Below are 21,517 nucleotides of genomic sequence, written 5' to 3'. Positions count from 1 at the left end.
TTTAACGACGCGATGGATCATGAATTATTTTTTCCTGAGCATTGTATGATTCCGTGAAGGCAACGCAGAAAGCGGGCTAATCAGATTTCAGTGTTTCCTGTTAGAGTGGATTTTTAAATTGAAAGGCGCCGAACGAGCATACTGAGCTGTTATTTTTCTTTTTACATCACTTTCCCGTTTTCTTTTAGAACGAAAATGCTGCCCTCTTCCAATTTATCGGAGAATGGTCGTGTCTTCATGAAATCACTCGACAGAATCATAGAAAAGGTTTGTGAACTATTGCGCCGAGCAAGTTAATGAGCCTTAGCTTTAGCCGAAATATACTTCGCGAAAAACAGGCCTGAACTTTCTAATCTGATTTTTCAACAGTATACAAAACTTCAGCGTTATGATGAAGGACCTGCAGTGGATATAAGGAGATCCACTCTTCATAGTAAGTTGGTTTAAAGGTTTTCGAAAACAATTGTTTCCCTCATACGTCTTTTTCTAAGGCTAATGCTAATGCTAGCAGCTAACGGTGATATTTGTCGTAGACCAATATATATATAAAAATGTTCTTCCTCTAAAACTGATCTGTAATATATATATATATATATATTTCTTAATATTAACACCAAAACCAATAAAAAATAAATCAAATAACTGAAAAGGAAATAAAGATTTGATTTTGAGTTTTAGAACCTTTTTGATATTGTTGCACGTTAATACCTGACTTGTGGCATAAATGAATGTCAGATTCGAGATGCATTCATTTTAAACTGATTTGGAAATAGAATGTTCTAAACATGTAAAAAAAAAAAAAAGAAGAAGATTTAAATTAATGCACACAGCTGCAGAGGTCCATAAATTAATATTTTTATTTCAATAAATATATTTTCTCGAATTTCCAATGAAAATCACAGCTGAATGTTGGAATAAAAATATATTGTTTTTTCTTTTTTACATTAGAAATGAAATGGCATAAATGCAGTTTTGCCTAAAGTAATATAAATAAAAGCATGCATTTCTTTGGAGTATAATTGGTTTTCAGATTCAGTTTCAATAAATATTTATTTAATAGTGCTGCTGCAAACGATTATTTTAATAGTCCACTAACCACAGTTTATTTTTTCCGATTAGTCGACCAATCAGGTCATGCACAAACTGGATGTTAGGAACACAAATGAACCATCATTATATTTAAACTTAAACTATCTAAAAACTAGATATATAGCATTATCTGCAATAATGCTAGTGTGAATGCTGTAAACTGAATTTGGCCACTGAATATGCTAGTTCTGATAGCTGAAAACGCTGAAGCTAAAAGCCAGGTAAAATATTAATTAAATACCAAATTAGCCTTAAAAAAAAAACAACCCCAAAAAAAGCCTAAATTAGCCAAAACAGCTAGCATGTAGCTGAAATGTTAGCTAGGCTACAAAATAACCTTAAAAACTAAAACGAAAAAATAAATAAATTAGCCAAAATAGCTAGCATGCAGCTGCAATATTAGATGAACTCCAAAATAGTCTAAAAAACCTTAATTCCAAAAATATTCTTAAAAGCTAGCATGATGCCAATATAAGTTTTAACCTTACTACACTCCAACTATAGTATAAAGTATCGACCATATAAATTAGCCGTTGACTATTGTAATAGTTGATTATTCGACTAATAGGGGCAGCCCTAATTGAAACAAAAATATCTTGTAAGAATCTTAGTTTTTATCTCAAGTCAATCTAACTTAACGTCTTACCTCCTCTCAAAGTGTTCCAATAATCAGTTCATCTGTGAGCATGTTTTTTTCACACTTGCTTTTACAAAGTTATGTCTAATTGTCTGATTTTTTTTTTTTTTCCCCTAAAATATTTTTAAAGCTTTTTACAACTACATGTTAAAGGGCACACAAGACATGAAAAGGCTGGAAGCTGAGGTTTGGATTCCACTTCTGCATTCATCGTTAAAACAAATTGTAATCTTAGGATCTTTAATGACTTGTATTTTCTTTTTTAGAACCTGGCTGACCAAAGCAGGGATTCTTTTAGCTGTAAGATTTCATTAGAAATAAATTGCATTTTCTGTCTTGGCCAAAACTAATTTAGATTTTTTTTTTAGCCCCAAACACAACAAGAGACTCGGTGCAATCCACCAGTAAAAATGAGACTTTGGGCTCCACCTGCTGGTTGGCAGTGGAAAATAATGGTAAGAGATCACATCTCTGTCTTTGAATCAAAACTAGTGTTAACTGTGCTCTCGTTTCCGTTCCTCCTGTAGACGTCACCGGCAGCTTACTGGAGTCGGTGAATTCCCAGCCGGAGGATGAAGACGAGACGCTGCAGATGTCATTGAGCAGTCACGGCTGCTCTCTGGGGGACGTCTACCCCAGCATGGTCAAGAGAATCGAGAGGGCTTGGCACACGCAGAACGTTTCTCTGGCTGCCGACTCGGTGCTGAGGAAGTACCGCCGCTGGCGACAGCAGCCGCCGAGAAGCCTTCTCAACAGCACTTATGACGTCACGATGAGATCCAGTTCCCCGTCAAATCATCAGAACCGGAGCAACCTCGTCCCTGCACAGGCGCTCTGCCGCCTCGAGGAGGGTCCAGCTCACCTGGAGAGGGAGAAGCCTCCGATTCTTGTGATGGATTTCTCTGAACTCTCTAAACCAGCAGAAACTTTAATGAATGAGACCTTCATCATGCTGTCTCCAGAAAAACCTGTCTCCACTTACAGCTTCAGCCTTCCTCAGCCTTCTCCTAAATCCCCCCTCATAAAGGCGTCTCTTCTAACACTTCCAGTAGAATCTAGAAGGAAAGAAAGACCTGAAATCTACACCTCCCCAGTCAGGCAGAGTCCTTTGAAGGATAGAAAGACGAGTCTCTTTTCCTTCTCCAGAAAGTTTGAAGAAAACGCTTCTGACCGCTCTTCCACAGAAGTGAGGCTCGCTTCTCCAGCTTCTCCTCTCAGGAGCTTTCATCCAGAGCGTCTCCATCAGCCACCTCCTTACTCTCCTCGCTCATCCGGGCGCCCCCGCTTCAGACGCCACCTCTCCTTTGACTCCTCCCAGCCACAGAGCCGCGCCTCCTTCTCTCCGCAGAAAATCGACGAAGATTTTCTGAAGCTTTACCACAAGTTCGTGTGTCAGAACAAGATGGCTTCCTCCAACGCTCCTCCGTGCCGCCTTTGCATCCGCAGCTCTGTGGCCAGCAGGTGTCACTCCTCCTCAGCTCTCGCCGCTCTTGCGTTGTCGCCACACCGGCCCATCTTTCGGAAGCGCCAGTGGGAGCTGGGGAGTGACGCCAGCCCCCAGTTCAAACGCCTCAGAGAGGAGAGCTCCTCCTTTTCCCCCGGGTCGAAACATCACCGAGGTGAGACGCTGCGGCGTTGGTCCCAGAGTCCCTCCAAACGAGGCTCGCCGCAGGACGCCGGCCCCTTCTTTGCAGCAAACCGCTGTAGTCCCCTGAAGCTCTTCTACTGAAAGGGTATCATGTACGAGCTGCTTTCTCAGAACGTGCGATTGTGGTAATCTAACTTAAAGCTGGAGATGAAGAGATTATCAGGAACAAACCGGAAATTCTTTAACACGTCTGATGTGTTGAAGTTAGTTGTATATGTATTTTCCCTTTTTTACATATGCCAGTTTACTTTGAGAGAAGTGTTTTTAAAGCTCCATCTTGAGGCTGAAAAGCATCTTGTTAGAAATTCAACAGTTTGTGTTCTCTGAATTCTGTTTATTCATGATTTTTTAAGAGAATGGAAAACAAAGTACCACTGTAATGGCTCATTTTAAGTTATAAAATAAAGGTCAATTTACTCTTTGGTCACAATTTCTCCTTGCACTCCATACATAAGATGGTTCAGATCCATCAGGAACTGCCAGTTTCTACAGAAAGCAAGTTTTTCAGAATGTAAAAAAGGTCCTCAGCAGATTCTCCACTACAGACATCTAGAGTTGGTCCTCCGTACAGCAGCTACCACTCCAGCTCCACCGGATATTTCCCCGTCAGACAGGCGGTGCAGTGGCCAACTCTGGATTTCTTGGAGCCCATGTGGTCCTGCATGGCGGCGACCCCCTCCTGGACGGCTGTGACGAGCCCCTCTACAGTCAGATACTCCACACTGTCGGCACCTGCCCAACAGCAGAGACGGTGAGAGGAGGAGACTCATCTGCAGACGCCAGAAACTGAGCGCAACCACTTACCAATGTAACCAGCGATGTCCTTGAACTGAGGCTTGTTGGCTATGAGCTCCTCCTTGGTGGGGATGTTGATGCCCATGTAGCAGGGGAACTTGATGGGGGGAGATGCCACGCGGATGTGAACCTGCAGAACGCGTCAACAGTTTAAGGCTGGAGGGCCATTTGTGGCCCCCCAGCTTAATATAAGAGTTCAGTGTCTACTAAGCAATATCTACGCTTTGATAGCTTTGTATTTGCTTTGTGATCTTTAAGCTTTATGCTTAAAACGTAGCATTTGTTATTGTCGATCTGGTCGTCAGAAAAGTCCTTAGCAACAGTTGTTAGCATCGCTAGCTGCTGTCGTTTCACAGGACACACAGTAGATATTGTTTACTAGTACAAAAACATGAACAAATGTTCAATAAACTTTTTCAGTAGACTTTGACCACACGTGTCAAAGTCAAGGCCCGGGGGCCGGATTCGGCCCTCCAGATCATTTTATTTTATTGTTATTAATGGCCCAATGTTATCATGTGCCTATTTTTAAATATGTTTAATTTTGACAAAATATATTTTCATGGAGAGTAAAATATTGAAAGTTATTTAAGGTTTAAGTTGATTTATTCTGGAATAATATTCCTGCCTTTTAAGTATTCATAACTATGTTAAAAAGTTACTCTTATAAAGTTTAAAAAATGGACATTCTTCCAGCTTTTTGGGCTATTGTGGCATTTTCTAAGATTTGTTTTAGGCTATTTTGAAGTTTAACTAATATTTCAGCTACATGCTAGCTGTTTTGGCTAATTTAGGCTTTTTTCTGTTTTTAGGTTGTTTTGGAGTTTAGCTATTTTTTCAGTTAAATGCTAGCTACTTTGGCCAATTTAAGCTTTTTTAGGCTGTTTTCGAAGTTTAGCTATTTTTTTCACCCACATGATAGCTGTTTAGACTATTTTTTTTGCTAATTTGGTTTTTAGCTAATATTTTAGCTGGATATCAGTTTCAGTGTTTTTAGCTATCATTTTCAGCATCTTCAGCTATCAGCACTAGGATCTTTGGAGGCATAATTCAGCTTACAGCATTCACAGTAGCATTATTGCAGTAATGCTATATATCTAGCTCATAATTATGTTAAAAAGCTACAGTTTTAAAAATGTCGTTTTAGAGTGTTCAATAAATGTTGATCCTGTTCGACCGGTGACCTAAGATGAGTTTTGGATTTTGGCCCCCCGTTCGATTGAGTTTGACACCCCTGATGTAGACAATGGACCAAAGATATAGACAGTGGACGCAAAAACATGTTTTTGTCACAAATAGAAGCCCATACGGCCCAGACTCTGCCTTCAATGGCCTCAAGGTAAATTGAGTTTGAGAACACAGGTTTCAGGGTTCTTTTTGGAGCAAACCTTCTGATGGATTACTGTCAGGTGGGGATTGGGATTGCAGTTTCAGTTTCAATTCGATCTGTTTATTATACAGGTTTTGATATTTATTGATGAGGACTGTCTGGCTTATTTTAAATAAAGACACTTAAAATGAGAGGAAGCAGCTCCCCAGGGAAGGTTTTCATGTTATTGTAAAATATAGTTAACTTTGATTAAAAAAAAAACACTGATGAAAATGATGTTTTTAACATCTTAATGAGTTATTTTATTGATTATGGAGAACATATCTGAAGAAAACCAGAAAAGGAGCATTACCTGCGATAATGCTAGTGTGTTTTGCTGAAAGAAGTTGCTAAAGATTTTTGCTGAAAATGGCAACGCGATTTACTTTAATTTCTGAAGAGATTTGCTGAAAAACTATTTGCAAAATATTAAATTTGCTAAAAGACTGGAAATGTCATTAAAGAACAATGAAAGAGCGCTGAAGTTGAAGTCGCTGAAAAATTTGTAGTACAATTGCTTAAACATCCCTAAAACATGCCAATTTTGCAAAAACATTTAGTGTGTTGCTTAAATATGAGCTAAAATAGCTTAAAATTCTGCAGTAAACTAAATTAGCCAAAAATGTTATCATGTTGCTAAAATATTATCCAAACTCCAAATTAGCCTATAAAAACCTCAGATGTCCAATTAGCCAAAAAGAGCGCTTTACATAGTTTACATATGTTTACGTCAACAGAGCGTTAGCATTAGCCGTGCTAAGGGAAATATCATTATACATTAGCATCAAGCTAGTGAACTTTAGCTTTATGTGTTAGATCGATCTCTACTTTTATGCATCGATTATTCATCTATTAAGGTCAGATTGATCCAGATCGATTAATTGATTTTATCAACCCAGCTCTAGCAAACAGAGAGCTCTCACAGCTTCCACCCACAGCTCAGAGGTGAATTTATAATGAATCCTGCAGAAACTAGGTCCTACACAATGACATATGTTTTTTGATTTTGTTTAAAAACTGCATAATCATAACTAAAAGACCACTGGGGACGCTGTAAAAATAGATCAAAAAGATGATGGGAAGTATTTTTGTGACAGTTACAGTCAGTGTTGATCATTCAGCATCAGTGATCTGCAGTTCCTGATCAGACAAATACAAAGGTTTGAATCAGATCTTAGTTGGGAGCTCGGCGTGACTGACCTCTTTCGCACCAGCTTCTCTCAGCAGTTTAATGATGGGGGAGATTGTGTTGCCCCTGACGATGGAGTCATCAACAAGCACCACGCGTTTCCCTGCAAAGTTGTCTGTCAGGACTCCAAACTTCTTGGCCACTCCCAGCTGTCTCAAGCGGGTGTTTGGCTGGATAAATGTCCTCCCGACGTAGCGGTTCTTGCACAGAACCTCCGTGTATGGAAGCCCAGACTGAGGGGAGCACAGGAGAAATGACGGGACAGCCGGCAGATGGGGCGACAGCGTTGAGGAGCGCTGGGACAGACCTGCTGAGCGTAGCCCAGGGCCGCAGGGGTGGCAGATTCAGGCACAGTGCTGACCAGGTCTACATCTGTTGGAGCCTCGATGGCGAGCTGCCGACCGCAGCGCTGCCTCACGGTATACACCATCTGTCCTGGAGTACACTCGGATTTTAAGCTCGGCATACAGAACACAAAGTAAAGAAATGGCATCAACAGTCCCACCTTCAAATATGGAATCTGGTCTGGCAAAATAAACATATTCAAAAATGCAGAAGGCAGGGGGGTCTCCCTCAGGGCGGGGCACGACATTCAGAGATTTGATGCCGTGTTTGGATATCTGGACGATCTCTCCTGGTAGGACCTCTCTGTAATACCTGAGTGAGGATGAAACGACCCGGTTAGGACTGACAGAACTGCAGGTGTCGGTAAACGCTGCACCAGAAGAACAAACTTACTTGGCACCAATGGACTGGAAGCTGCAGGACTCTGAAGACACCACCCAGCCCTCAGTGTCCTCCTCTCCTGCACCTGAACGGGAGCAGAAGCTCTCCTTAATGATCCACCCGAGTACCAGTCTGACTAAATCATTGCTTCTTCGTTCTTTTATCATATACATCAAAAATGTTTTCTCATTGAGGCCTATTTATAAAAACCAAACATCTTTAAACTTTAAACACAAACAAAATGCTACAACATGTCGTTTCTGATTACATTTAAATGTCTAGAAACCAAATCTACAAAAAATGAGATAAAAGAATGCTTAAAATAGTGATTCAAATACCCAATCTATCCCAAGTATCCCTTAAAATGCAAGTTTTCTCCTCCCTCCTAATGTCCTAATTTAATCGAAAATAAAACAGTTAAAATTAAACTTAGATTTATTTTTTGTATCAATTGTTTTATTGAAAATAACTCTGAGAACATTTAAAGATTTAAAATAACAATTGCTATCCATAAAACATGGTGCTGCCGAGCCTGCTTTTCCTGGCGATTGGCTGAATGTTTTTCGATCAAATGTTCGGATCGGGACATCCCTAATATATAGATATATATATGTGTATGTATGCTTGTCTGAAAAAGCTTGGATATTTGGTATTGATTTATGTGGATGATCTGATGATAATCGTCTGAATATATTTAGATCTTTGGTACTGATTAACATAAATGACTTGTCTTTGGATGTTTGAAATGTAATTACATCACTGATCTTAATGATCCTCTATAACCTGAATCTATGATTAGTATAAATATTTGACATTAAGTCCTGAACCGGATGTTGATAATTCATGTAGAGAAAATGATATGGTCGAGCCGAGGTAGGATTATATAAGTTCACTTCCTCCCCACTCCCTTTCACGCAATCAACTTGTGATTGATTATTTAATGTTATTTTATGTATCCTTACCCAATTGTTTGACATAAACCATTTTATTCATTCATTCATATTTATATACATAGATACACACATACATACATATATGTATATATATATATATACATATATATATATATACATATATGTATATATATATATATATGTGAATTACTTTACATGTTTTATTAAATATTCGTTTTGAATCTTTTCCAAACTTAAATTATAGGCTCTTATCTTGTGTTTTTTTTTTTGCTGTTTTTTTATTTTTAACTGATCCAAAAATGATCTGAACCATGACCTTAAAACCGTGACATGATCCGAACCGTGAGTTTTGTGATCTGTTACACTGTTTACTGGTGATTTCTGGCTCCAACATGCGAAAAAAAATGTCAGCTGAATTGACTGCATTTTGTTGGAGATGGAAGTAAGTCATTTCTATGAGTGATGTCCCACTCACTTGATCCAGCTATGTACAGAGTCCAGAGTATTATCTGTTCAACATAAGAGATCCTCAAAGGAAGTTCTGCAGGCTGGTTCTCCTCCTTTTACTGAACTGTAGGTGTCGTGCGTTTCCTCAGAGACAGACGGGATGCAACTCTGTGCTCCCAAACCTCGTCCAACCAATACCTGAACTATGAAGCTTAGAGATGGGAACAAGCTGCCCGATGCAGAGGGGCCGATTCCCGTAGGGGTCCCGAACAGCGTAAATAACATCTTTGAACATGATCAGCAGTGAGTACGACGTGGGCGTTTCCGTCATCAGGTTTTTTATTCTGCAAGTCATTAAAAGAGGCGTTACACACGAGCAGTAAAGAAACAGTGATATCAGGGCTTTGGCACTCACCTGGCAACCCAGTCAGGTGAGTCAAGCTCCTCCATGGGCGGAGTCTGGGCCAGCAGCTGAGTAATGAGCTCGCTGTCTGAACAAGTAGAGAGGCCGACTCCATGGCGCATAACCTGCACGTAAAGATGAAGACTTTCACGTGAAAAACAAGTCAAAGCGTGTTTCATAAAAGCTGTTTTACAAGGGCTGCCATAAACGATTATTTTATTAGTCGACTAATCAGATCATGCGCAAAGTGGATGTAAACCGTCATTAGCTTTAAACCACGTGTCAAAGTCAAGGCCCGGGGGCCGGATTCGGCCCTCCAGATCATTTTATTTTATTGTTATTAATTGCCTGATGTTATCTTACACTTATTTCTAACTTGTATAATTTTGACAAAGTATATTTTTGTGGAGAGTAAAATATTGAAAGTTATTTAAGGTTCAAGTTGATTTATTCTGGAATAAGATAAGATAAGATCAACTTTATTCATCCCCGCAGGGAAATTCAGTTGTAGAAGGAGCAATTAATAATAATGAAAAGCACAAAACACCATTAAACTGCTAAAAGATCAATACAAAATTCAAATGATCAATAATATTATAATAATATATAATATAATATTCCTGCCTTTTATTATTCATAATTATGTTAAAAAGTTAGGATTTAAAATAAAATAAAATAAAAATCACATTCTGCTAGCTTTTTGGACTATTTTGTCATTTATTAAGATTTTTTAGGCAATTTTGGAGTTTAGCTAATATTTCAGCTACATGCTAGCTGTTTTGGGTAAATTAGGCTTTTTTCCCAGTTTTTTAGGCTGTTTTAGAGTTAGGCTAATGTTAATATACTGGCTGTTTTGGCTAATTTGGGCTTTTTTCAGTTTTTTAGGATATTTTGAAGTTTAGCCATTTTTTCAGTAACATTCTAGGTGCTTTGGCTAACCTAAGTTTTATTTTTTTGGTTAAGGTTTTAAGGCTAATTTGACATTTAGCTAATATTTTAGCTGGCTATAAGCTTAATTTTTTTTTCAGATATTAACTTCAGCGTCTTCAGCGACCAAATTCAGCTTACGGCATTCACACTAGGATCAATGCAGGTTATGCTATATATTTAGTTCTTAATTATGTTTTTTTTAATACAGTTTTAAAGTTTTAAAAATTTACTTTTGGTGTGTTTAATAAATTTTTATCCTCTTCGGCCAGCAACCTACGGTGAGTTTTGGATTTTGGCTCCCTGTGCAATTGGGTTTGACACCCCTGATTAAAACTAACTAAAATAAAGACAATTAAGATGGTAGTTTGTTAAACTTTTAGTGAATCATGCAGCCTCTATCCTTGATTAGTTTCTGTGACTAAAACAAGATTAAATCAAATAAGAGAGAGATCAGGAATATACTTTCCATCAAACTCCTTTTGACAGGTGACCTTTGACCCTACACCATCCATCAAACTCCTTTTGACAGGTGCCCCACCCCTCAAGATGACGTAACAATTCAATTTCAATTTTATATATAAAGGGTATATAAGGTCAAAGGTCACCTGTCAAAATCAGTTTGGTATAAAGTATTCACTCTAATGAGGTCAGCATCTGAAACAAGGAACTAATTTTCACACAATATAAAGTTTTGGTCTCACAGACTCAAATAATGAAAAAAGTGCATTGTTTGTGCCTAACGCTCATGACTTTATTCAACTTTAGAACATTCTGACTTTATAACTCATAAATTAACAACTAATCGACTATTAAATTAGTCGACTAATCGTGGCAGCCCTATGCTTTACACACAGACTGTATGTTTGCCATGTTCCCCGTCGTTGTAAACGTGCACACAAACTAACATGTAACAGGAGACAGGTAAAGTCACGCTCACCTTTTTCCTCAATGCACGAGAATTCACCAACTCCCCGTTGTGCGCCACAGCAATCCGGCCATGCAGTGTGTCCACCACAAACGGCTGGCAGTTCAGCAGCTCTGAGATGCCGGTGGTTGAATACCGCGTGTGGCAAATGCCCAGGTTACCGTGGCGCAGTTTCAGGAGAGCGTCGGGTGGGAAAGCGCTGTTCACTAACCCCATGCCCTGAGAGGGGCCACAGAGATGTACAATTACCACACTAAATAGACAGAAACATCCGGTGAAATGTAAAATCGGTGAGTTTCATGTTACCTTATGGCTCATGTATGTGGGTGGATTGCCTCCATCACTTGTGACAATGCCAGCACTTTCCTGACCCCTGAGTAAACAACAACATGGGGATGGTGAGATACCAGAGAGGAGTGTGACTGATGATAAAACATGCAAGAAATGTCTGCAAGACAAAACGTGAATCGGTGTTTGCCGGGCGCCTGCAGGCAGATTAAACCGGTTAAGTGCAAATGATCGGGACCGACAGACGAGTCAGAAAAAAACAAGAGCTGCATGATAATGGAGTCGTCTTGCTGCAGTTTCACTGCTTTTACCAAGCTGCTTCTCAGATTACAGCTGGTCCCTCCCCCCCTGCACACAGCTTAAGCCAGTGGTGAGGCTGCTTTTCGGCACGGAGGCGTTGCTTTCAGGCTTAACCGCCTGGTTGCCAGGGGAACCGGGCAGCAGAGACAGAAGGGCTGAGGAAAAGAAAGCGTTTCCAGGTCAGCTCAAACATGGAGAGAGGAGCAGAGAGACAAAGGGTGGATGACAGGGAGGCGCAGGAGGAAAAGGGCTCGGTGGAGAGGCAGTGGGGGGAAGAGGAGGTGCTGGCTCTGGTAGCAGCGTGGGATGAAATAGGAAGTCAGCACGTAGCAGAGAACAGAGCCACATTTGAGCTGATCTCAGAGCGTCTGAGGCGGCTCAGCGTTGTGCGCAGTTGGAGGGAGTGTCGGGCCAAGAGCAGGAGCCTGGGACTTCCCAGCAGGAAGCCTGACGCAACACCCAACTACAGTCCAGAAGAGGAGGGAATGCTGGTGGAGGGCTGGGAAGAAGGAAGGGGTCACCAAAGGCGAAGCGGCCCTTCCTCAGCCCCGATACCAATGCACGAAGGTAAATATGAGTCTGGCACCAACTACTCACGAAGGGATTTTTATTTAAATGTGAAACGGACTAGAAGGGGTTCTCAAAGTGCGGCCCGCGGGAAGAGCTTTTGTGGTCCTCAATAAATCCTAACTAGGGTTGGGCATCGATTGGGTTTTATATTTAGTTCTGGTGCCAAAGCGGTTCTTTTGTTAAGGTTTGGGTTTCTATTCGGTGCCAATTTTGATACTTCAGTAATAAAAAATAATCTCTTCATCTTCTCAAATCAACACATTTTCCTTCCCAAGTCGTCACATATTGACACATGGTTAAAATTGACATTTTGAGTGTTGTCTTTTTTAGGTGCTAGCTGTTCCTATTAAATCAGAGCTTCCCAACCTCCGAGTCCCAAACCGGTGGCCCGCCCCTCTTTCACCGTGAGGAGAATTCGCTGCTAGCTGCCTGTCAGACATGTGATCCTGAGCTATACTCCGCAGCTTCAGTGTGGGTGTCTGAATGGAAGACACGAATGACGTTGATCAGGTTAATTTATTGTGAAGAGTTCTTAAAGAAAAAAAAAATATTCTCTTACCAGGGCTTTGATCTCACGCTATCTGGATGACAGCCACTTGCACTGTGTTTCAGTGACTGAGTTTGAAGGCTTAACCCGAGAGGGGAGAAAATAGGGACCTTTTTTTGTTTGTTATTAGTCTCGACAAAAATAAGTAAAAGATCAGAGTTCAGGAGACCCGAGCAGGCTGCCTCCGCTCCCCACAGCGGATGTCTGTCTGTCGGCGTATTGGGCGAGCTCCACTGAAGTCTGGGAGGCTGGCTGCAGCCAGAGAACCACCGCGCTGCGACTTGCATTGGATTAGTATTTTAACCCGCTAATCAGGTCACCGAAAACATCACGTGCCCAAAGCTGAGTTCCTGATTGGCTGATGTGACGCAGCGACCTATCAAACTTCTGTGACCTGCTGTGAAATGTGACCAGACATTTGAGCACCCCAGGCTTGTCCTCAGCGGTCTTATATGAGCCCGCCCACTATCACAGGCAAGGCAGAAGACTAGAACTTCAAAGGACTGAACAGAGTAGAAGTGATTGACATGTCCTAAGACAAATAGACCTTCACTCAAACTTAGCACCGAAATGAGGAACCGATTGCAGCAGCTTCTTTCGGTTTTGGTAGAAAAGCGTAAACTGTTATGATTTCGGAAGTTAGGATTTCGGTGCCTAACCCTACTCATAACCACATCATCATACATTGTTTGGAAAAAAAAATTGTTTCGTGGTTTCTGGCGACATCTGCAATGGAACAAGGTAATTACACCACTAGGACAACAGTGGGCTAGGAAGAGCGGATTCGAAGAGAGAGTCAGAGCAGGTTCCTTTGAGGAAAAAAACATGTTGGCAAAGAGAAAAGTCGCTTTCAAGCTAAGTGGACAAATGCTTACTTTGTCATACCTCGTGGGCTGGATCAAGTCGTGTGCTTGATATGCTAGCAGATAAATGCAATCCTCAAAGAACTCAATATAAATCGTCACCATGTTACAAATCATAAGAACTATGACAAATTTACCGACGAGGAGTGCAACAATGAGCTACAACAACTACAAGGTTACGCTGCACAGCAGAGGTTGTTTACAAAAATGTCAAACTCCAGTGACGCCATGACAGAAGCTAGCTACGTTATGGCTTTGGTAATGACCCAGCCTGGCAAGCCTTTCAGAGATGGGAAGTTTGTAAAAGAATTTATGCTGAAAGGAGCTGACATTGTTTTCACAGAGCAAAAGAAAAAGTTTGAGGAAATAAATCTTTCAAATGATACAATTACTAGACGAGTACAAGATCTGGGCAGCAACTTCTGGCAGCAAATTGCACAGGTCTGATGTTGACCAAAATTGATCAGATTTCTCAGTTAAAACGACGTTTCAAATCTAGGGGTGTGCCAAAATATAGATATTGCGATAAATCGTGATATTTAGTCCTGCGATGGATTCTCGATAGGATCTCACCAAGTATTGATCTTTCATTTTCTCTTGAAGAGGCAGTAAAACATAATATTAATCATCCTTTGGTTAGACGTTCTTTCAGAGGTAGATAGGGGGCGCGTGTTGCAGCAATGTAACTGGCAGCTACTTGTATTGTATTGTTTAGTTTTTGTTCTGTTGTTTACAACAGGGGTCCCCAGACTACGATCGCCTCCACACGCTATCAGAAACGCAGATTGAGACCCACATAGACCGTGACTTTTTATTCCACCGTTCTACCGTCTGAACTATGACAGGAGAGGATAGAATATTATAGAATATTTATTGGTTTAGTAGTGATTCACTTTTTCTTTATAATTTTTCTTCTGTACATTTTTTGGACATCTATAGCTATTTAGCTCATTCAGCTATTAAAATATTCAACTCTTTTTAAGCTAGCTTTTCCAACTGTTTGGAAGTTTCTAAGGATTTCTAGGCTATTTTGAGGTTGAGCTAATATTTTAGCCACAGGCTAGCTGTTTTGGCTAATTTAGGTTTTTTCCGTTTTTTAGGCTAATTTGGAGTTTAGCAAATATTTCAGCTTTATTTTAGGTGTTTCTGATAAATTACACCTTTTACAATTTTGTATGCTAATTTGGCATTTAGCATATATTTCAGCCACGTACTCGCTGTTTTGGCTAATTTAGATTTTTTTTTCAGTTTTTTTAGGCTAGTTTGGCATTTCGATAATATTTTAGCTCATGTAGCTTCAGCGTTTTCAGCTATTAGCTTCAGTCATTTCAGCTTTAAACTTCAGCGCTTTCAGCTTTTACCTTCAGTGTTTTTAGTTAACAATTTCAGCATCTTCACCTATTAGCAAACATCTTCAGCAGCCACATTCAGCTTACAGCATTCACTCTATTGCAGGTAATGCTATATATCTAGTTTTTAAAGTGTTTTAATATTATTTTATTTTTCAATGAAGATTACAGAAATGAATAGCTAATAATTTAGCTACGCGTGGCTTTCTGGAAAACTGTAAATGTTTACATTTAGGCTGTGATTGTTACACTTTTTCTGTTGGCCAACAAACTGACCCTGGGCCCACATCAGAAAAAAACTGTTATGTGGCCCTCACAGGAAAAAAATTGGGGACCCCTGGTTTACAACAATTTTGCACTAAGTAGTGACACTGCTGTTCATGGTAACTCTTGTTAACACTGAATTTTACAGATAATTCAAATTCAATTGGTGTCAATGCCAGTCAAAGTTCTAGTATTACTGATTTCATCAATGTTGCACAAAAGTGTCTATTATTTGTTGCAGATAACAAGACACAAGTTGTATATTATGATTTTTGTTCAAGCTGTTTTCCTAAAAATGTGTACTTGTGTATAACGTAATTTATTAGAGATTTTTTTTTAATAATTATCACAGTATTGCAATATCATCGATATCATGAGCCTTGTATCGGCGTATCGCATTGTATTGTGAGGTACCCAGTGATTCCCAGCCCTATTCAAATCTTGCTCAGTTTGTTCTTATTCTCCATTAACTGTACAAAATACACTTGGTCATTGAAGTCAGTAAAAACTTTATTTTTCTGTTTATCCCTTTTTTTCACTAAAATTGACCCCTAGTCTAATGTCGAGTTCTTAATTTGGCCCTCCGCTACAAAATCTTTGAGAACTCCCACACTAAAGCACCCATCAAATGATGTATTTTATAAAGTGTAAAACATCTGAATTTCCTCAGGAGTCAAAGGTCGAAGTCGCCAAAGTCTTCCTTTCACCTCAAACATGGCCGAGGAGGGAGGCCGCCACTGGACAGACAACGAGGTCCGCGCGCTCCTTTGCGTCTGGGCCGACGGGAACATTCGGGAACACTTGAAAAGCACGCTGCGCAACAAGTGCATCTTTCAGGAGATAGCGTGCCAAATGCAGAGGAAGTTCGGGGTGGTGCGCAACTGGAAGCAGTGTCGGACGAAATACAAGAACCTCAAGTACGACTACAAGACCGCCAAGGGCGCCTACGCGGCAACAGGCAGCAGCATGGGAACACCCGGGAAGTACATGAAGTTTTTCGAAGAGGTGGAGGCCATCCTGCTCAACAAAGGCCTGGAAAATGGGACGGAGGAAATGAGGAAGAGGTTGTATAATGGAGAAGTGGGGGAAGAGAGCTTGGAGACGCCGGCAGCGCAGACCACAGATGATGAGATGGTGATAGAAATTGATGATGGTGGGTATATCTATGTGAAGAAACACACATCCTGGCTTTGGGTGACTTTAACAAGACTGTTTTGATTTTCAGATGATAACAGTGTTGATTATGAAATCGATGGAGACCAATGGAGAGGTAAGGGAGTACTAATAGAAAACACTTGCCTTGACATTTCAACAATTGATGACTCTTAAATAACAACCCAGCCAGCAAGGCCAAGTGGGTCCCATTTGGTTTAACCATTCCGCTCTCTCTGGGGTCCAGATGACTCCAACCACATATTGATGTATGATTCCTTCCATGACAAATGTGGACAAAGGTGGACAGGATTTAATGTCCGTCATGGACATTAGTGAAACTCAAAAATCAATGATAAAAAAAAGTCCAGCGCACTGTCTTGTGGGGTCCAGATGATCCCACTTTTAATGTAAACAAGCTAAGGAGAGCAGAGGGTTAAAAGTGGGCAGAAAATGTGGCCCCAATGGGTTTGACCTCAGTTTCTGTGGTGGCCCCACCTGTGTTTGCCCACATTGGCTTAAGTTGGTTAGCTCACAATGCTAGCCAGTCTCCCAGTGGACACATAGCATGCTAGCAAGCTCTGCTGTAGCGAGCTAGCGAGCACCGCTGTGGAGAACTCCGCTGTATAGCGTTAACGAGCTCAGCTGTAGAGAGCTAGCTAGCTCCGCTGTATCGAGCAAGCTAGCTCTGCTGTAGTGAGTTAGTTAGCTCTGCTGTAGCGAGCTCAGCTGTAGAGAGCTAGCTAGTTCCGGTGTATCATGCTCCGCTGTAGAGAGCTCAGGTGTATTGAGCCAGCAAGCTCCGCTGTCCACTGGGCGGTTGGCTAGCCATCAGCCCAGCTGGCTAGCCAACCCACTGAGTGCCCACTTAAGCTAATGCTGGCAGACACAGGTGGGGCCCCCAATGTAACTGTGGATAAATCCATTGGTGGCCCACATTTTCTGCCCACTTTTAAACCATATGGGGCCTATCTATCCTTGCTGGCTGGGAAATCCTCTTTAACATACCATAACTTTTAAACTGTTGACACGATCAACATCATTCCAGTAGGTTCTGCTTCAGAATCTACTAGAATGATGTTGATTGCGTTAGGGGTTGACAGTTTACGATAATTCAAAGAACATAATGAGCTTCTATTAATCTGCAATTTCTCGATCCACTCCAGAGGTGCACTTACCCCACATGGATTCCCCCGGCTCCGAACACATTCACGTGAACACGCTGTCAGACCCGGGCCGCAACTGGAGCGACCAAGAAGTACGAGCTCTGGTTCAAGTCTGGTCGGATGAGCGAATATGCAGGCAGCTGGAGAGCTCCACCAGAAAGAGGGACATCTTTGTCCAGATCTCCAACAGGCTACTGCAGCAAGGCATCGAACGTGACTGGAAACAGTGCCACACCAAGTACAAGAACCTCAAGTATCTGTACCGGACCCTTCAAAGGGGGAAGACGGACGAAGCAGACCCGAGAGGCAACATGAGGTTCTACGACGAAATAGACGCCATAATGAAACACTCTTTGAACGGTGACGCGGGAGCTGTGGACGGTACCACGCCGCAGGAAGACCGACGGGCTGAGATCTGTTCGAGGAAGACGAACGCAGGAGGAACGGATGACAAAACCTCCAGCTCAGATTCCTCCTCCTCCACATCCAGTGAAGCTGGAAAAACCGCCAACCAGCCACAGTTCCATCCAACCAACAGAGACCCGCCTGAGCCACCGGTCAACAAAAACTCAAGTGAGCAGATCAACTTTGATCAATTCTACAATTCTATAGTTTTAACTTTAGAACACCAACTTGACAGAACAAAACTCTGTGTCCAAAAGTGTGAGAAATCTAGTGATGGGTATTGACAATAGTATCCAGAAACGATTCAATTCACCAGAGCCTGGATCAATTCAATTCAGATTTTTTCGATTCACTCAATTCAGTTCGGTTCAATTTTGAGTTTACACATTTAGACTGATTGTTTTTCAGAAATACACTAATAATCTATATATGTTTTGAAGATATTTATAATAATCTGATACAGTTCACATACTGTAAGATGTATTAGTGAAATTATTATGAAATTGTTATTTCCCTTCAGTACTACATGGATTCTCAAATGGAGAAGCTCCAACAATTGTTCTGCTTCTCCTGGAGGACGTTTCAGTTTGGCCTCTAGGTGGCGATCGCGCCATAGCATTACACCTTATTACAGAAGAAGAAGACAGTATGATCAAAAAACTGTTTTAGACCACATATGTTTACTTAAAAAACATTTCCTTCAGGGAGTTTGTAAAATTCATGTCTGTGAGTTCATGAAGATGTCCAAAAGAAATGTCTCCTCCACCGTAACAGTTTTCGGTGTTTGCAGGGATTTCTGACAGAGAGACGAGCTCCTCAGCCAACAGAGGGCTGAAGAGGAAAGCTGCAGATCAAGGTTTGAAATACGACAGCGTCTGCTATCACTTTGCACGTCACATGATCTCAACTCACTGCAGCCTTTGTCACTTCTGTCTCAGTCGCGTGATTTGCCGTGAAACCTTCAAATCAAATTGTGGTCAGGCACGGCCAGCTGCAACCTAACTTTTCTTTGAGAAAAAGAAAAAAAGTTCAGTGGGACAAATAAAACAAGTTTAGCTTTTTTTGTTTTTTTACTGACTGCATTTTTATGTCTTTGCAGACCCGTCAGCCCACATTGTTTCTAAAAAACTCAACTCCAGCCTTGATAAAGCAGAGACTCGATGCAAAGAAGAGCAGGAGCTTATCCCCATAATAAAGATCAAATCTGTCTACTCCATGGCCAATCCAGCTCCAACGAGACCGGTAAGATATTGCACCAGACTCCTCGCTAGGAAAAAAACCAATCATATATTTAAAGTCAATTTTGTCAATGTCTACAATTTGGAAACTTTTACACGTACATTTTTTTAAAGTATAAGTTTTTATCTTTCAATAAAATATTTTTTTGAAAAAAAAAAAGCGAAATCAGACTATGAACCCATTTTGTTTCTCTTACTCAAAAATGTTTTATCTTGCAAAAAAGAAAAGGAGATATTGGTTAAGAAAAGGTTTGGATTTTAACAATTTTCATAAAACAGGGAAAAGCTGGGAGTGCTAAATAAGAATAAATTCTGCTGTATGAAATTCATATATTCATTTTCTTGACCGCTTTGTCCCTTTCGGGGTCGCGGGGGTGCCGGAGCCTAACCCGGCTACTGAAGGGCGAAGGCGGGGTACACCCTGGACAGGTCTCCACTCTGTCACAGGGCCAGAATGAAATAAGTTAGCAAAATACAATCAATGTGATTATTAACAACAATATTATTGTAGGGTAATAATTTATATCTACCTTCATTGAATTTATTCAACAATTAAGTAACTTTAATGACTTTTGCTATAGACCACATATGTTAAAGTCGAGGCTGGTAATTCTATCCAGCCCTCCAGATCATTTTATTTTATTGTTATTAATGGCCCGATGTTAGCTTGCTCTTATTTCTAAATTGTATAATTTGGACAGAATATATTTTTTATGGAGGGTAAAATATTTAAAGTTACTTAAGATTTAAGTTGATTTACTCAAAAATAATATTCCAGAGTTTTTAATAATCATAATTATGTGAAATAGTTACAGTTTTAAAGTTCAAAAAATTGGTATTATGCTAGTTTATTTTTTTTACTATTTTGGCATTTACTAAGATTTTTTAGGCTGTTTTTGAGTTCAGCTAATATTTCAGCTACATGCTAACTGTTTTGGCTAATTTGTTTTTTTTTTTAAGTTTGTTTTTAGGGTATATCAAAGTTAGGCTAATATTTACATGTTGTGGGCACCTTAGGGTTCGTTTAGTTATTTTATGCTACTTTGAAGTTTAGCTTTTTTCAGCTACACGCTAGCTGTTTTGGTTAAACTAGCTTTTTTGTTTGTTTGTTTTTTTAGCTAATTTAGTATTTAGCTAAAATTTTAGCTGGCTATCAGCTTCAACATTTTCAGCTATTAGCTTCAATGATTTCAGCTATCAACTTCAGCATTTTCAGCTATCAGCACTAGCATCTTCAGCGGCCAAATTCAGCTTACAGCTTACTAGCATTATCGCAGATAATGCTATAGTATGCAATATCTAGTACGTAGTTTTAGTGTTCAATAAATAGTTGGGCCCGTGACCTAAGGTGTGTTTGGATTTTGGCCCCTTGTGTGATGTGTGACACCCCTGCTATAGACAGAACCAAACAAAAACCTTTTCATAACTTCATGATATTCTAATGTTTTTAGAATGTTTCTGATTAGTGAAATTATACAAGTTTTCTCTTTTTTTCCTCTCTCTTTTTAGTCAAAATGCAAGTCTGTTAAATGACACATGTGATTTTTTCCCAGCAATTTGACCCCCAAATAGAGTGAACAATTAGTTATTTAGAACCACGTGGTATTTATCAAGTTACATTTGTCCAGAAACCCATAAAAATATTATTTTTAATTAACTAATCATCTGGATTTAAACCAGTTTTAAGCTCTCGTCCACACAGATAAATCAAAACAAACTTTATTTCTTTAGGACTTTTTGAACCAAACTCAAAGTGCTTAACATAAAACATTTTCCAAATTTAAAACCAAGGAGAACAAACAGACAATGGTGGTCGCTCCTCACCTGTGCTGTAACGCCACCAGCCCGAGGGTCAACACCTGAGCCACCTCCAGCTGGGTGGGCCACTCTCCCGCGGCCACACACCCGAAAACGCCGCACTCCTCCCCGATCCCGGACTCCTCGAACTCCATGTCGCCACGGTTCTCTCCCAACAGGCGGGCTCGTGCCTGCGAGCGTGCACCCGAGCACGTGCTTCAAGTGCGGGAAGGTTACGAACCGAACCGTCACCTGACGGGTTTTTTTAAGGATCACGAGGCCAAAACAATGACTTTGATGACCAATTTAATAAAAGGGGTCACCGTTTTAAATAAAGTTTTTTTTTCTAATCACGTGGGCAAACAGATCAATCGATCTGGTCAAAGGACGCCGTTTGGTGTTGATTGAGTTTTGACTGAATCGATCCTTTCATCAGCAGCGAACATGGAGAGGATTCAAAAGTTTTTCGTCTCCTTAAAATGCTGGTGGTCATCTCTGGTCATGTG

The 21,517-nt window shown here is 40.5% G+C and overlaps 2 protein-coding genes across 2 annotated transcripts; one reads left to right on the top strand and one right to left on the bottom strand.

Annotated features, from left to right (window-relative positions):
* Positions 1–82: 82 nt before the first annotated feature.
* Positions 83–3,797, top strand: si:dkeyp-117h8.4 (uncharacterized protein LOC572032 homolog). The gene is made up of 6 exons (XM_024258794.2): positions 83–267; positions 370–433; positions 1,857–1,912; positions 1,993–2,026; positions 2,095–2,181; positions 2,254–3,797. The coding sequence occupies exons 1-6, from the start codon at positions 196–198 to the stop codon at positions 3,453–3,455; spliced, it is 1,515 nt and encodes a 504-aa protein (XP_024114562.1). The 5' UTR covers positions 83–195; the 3' UTR covers positions 3,456–3,797.
* Positions 3,688–21,481, bottom strand: ppat (phosphoribosyl pyrophosphate amidotransferase). The gene is made up of 11 exons (XM_024258795.2): positions 21,039–21,481; positions 11,379–11,445; positions 11,085–11,291; positions 9,230–9,342; positions 9,013–9,158; positions 7,466–7,538; positions 7,233–7,384; positions 7,035–7,162; positions 6,739–6,960; positions 4,179–4,299; positions 3,688–4,106 (listed from the first exon to the last, which is right to left on the bottom strand). The coding sequence occupies exons 1-11, from the start codon at positions 21,164–21,166 to the stop codon at positions 3,949–3,951; spliced, it is 1,515 nt and encodes a 504-aa protein (XP_024114563.1). The 5' UTR covers positions 21,167–21,481; the 3' UTR covers positions 3,688–3,948.
* Positions 21,482–21,517: the final 36 nt, after the last annotated feature.

Source organism: Oryzias melastigma, linkage group LG4 (assembly GCF_002922805.2).
Source record: "Oryzias melastigma strain HK-1 linkage group LG4, ASM292280v2, whole genome shotgun sequence".
Taxonomy (NCBI): Eukaryota; Metazoa; Chordata; class Actinopteri; order Beloniformes; family Adrianichthyidae; genus Oryzias; species Oryzias melastigma.
Note: the sequence above shows the minus strand (reverse complement) of the source record. Positions and strands in the feature narration are given on the sequence as shown.

What these genes read in the sequence shown, in the direction of transcription:
- ppat (XM_024258795.2), bottom strand. Translation starts at nt 21,166, where the DNA reads ATGGAGTTCGAGGAGTCCGGGATCGGGGAGGAGTGCGGCGTTTTCGGG. An exon ending in CTGGTGGCGTTACAGCACAG is followed by an intron (nt 11,446 to 21,038) that starts GTGAGGAGCGAC and finishes TTGTTTACTCAG; the next exon opens with GGGTCAGGAAAGTGCTGGCA. An exon ending in CTCGTGCATTGAGGAAAAAG is followed by an intron (nt 9,343 to 11,084) that starts GTGAGCGTGACT and finishes CTTTACGTGCAG; the next exon opens with GTTATGCGCCATGGAGTCGG.
- si:dkeyp-117h8.4 (XM_024258794.2), top strand. Translation starts at nt 196, where the DNA reads ATGCTGCCCTCTTCCAATTTATCGGAGAATGGTCGTGTCTTCATGAAA. An exon ending in TGAAAAGGCTGGAAGCTGAG is followed by an intron (nt 1,913 to 1,992) that starts GTTTGGATTCCA and finishes TTTCTTTTTTAG; the next exon opens with AACCTGGCTGACCAAAGCAG. An exon ending in GTTGGCAGTGGAAAATAATG is followed by an intron (nt 2,182 to 2,253) that starts GTAAGAGATCAC and finishes TTCCTCCTGTAG; the next exon opens with ACGTCACCGGCAGCTTACTG.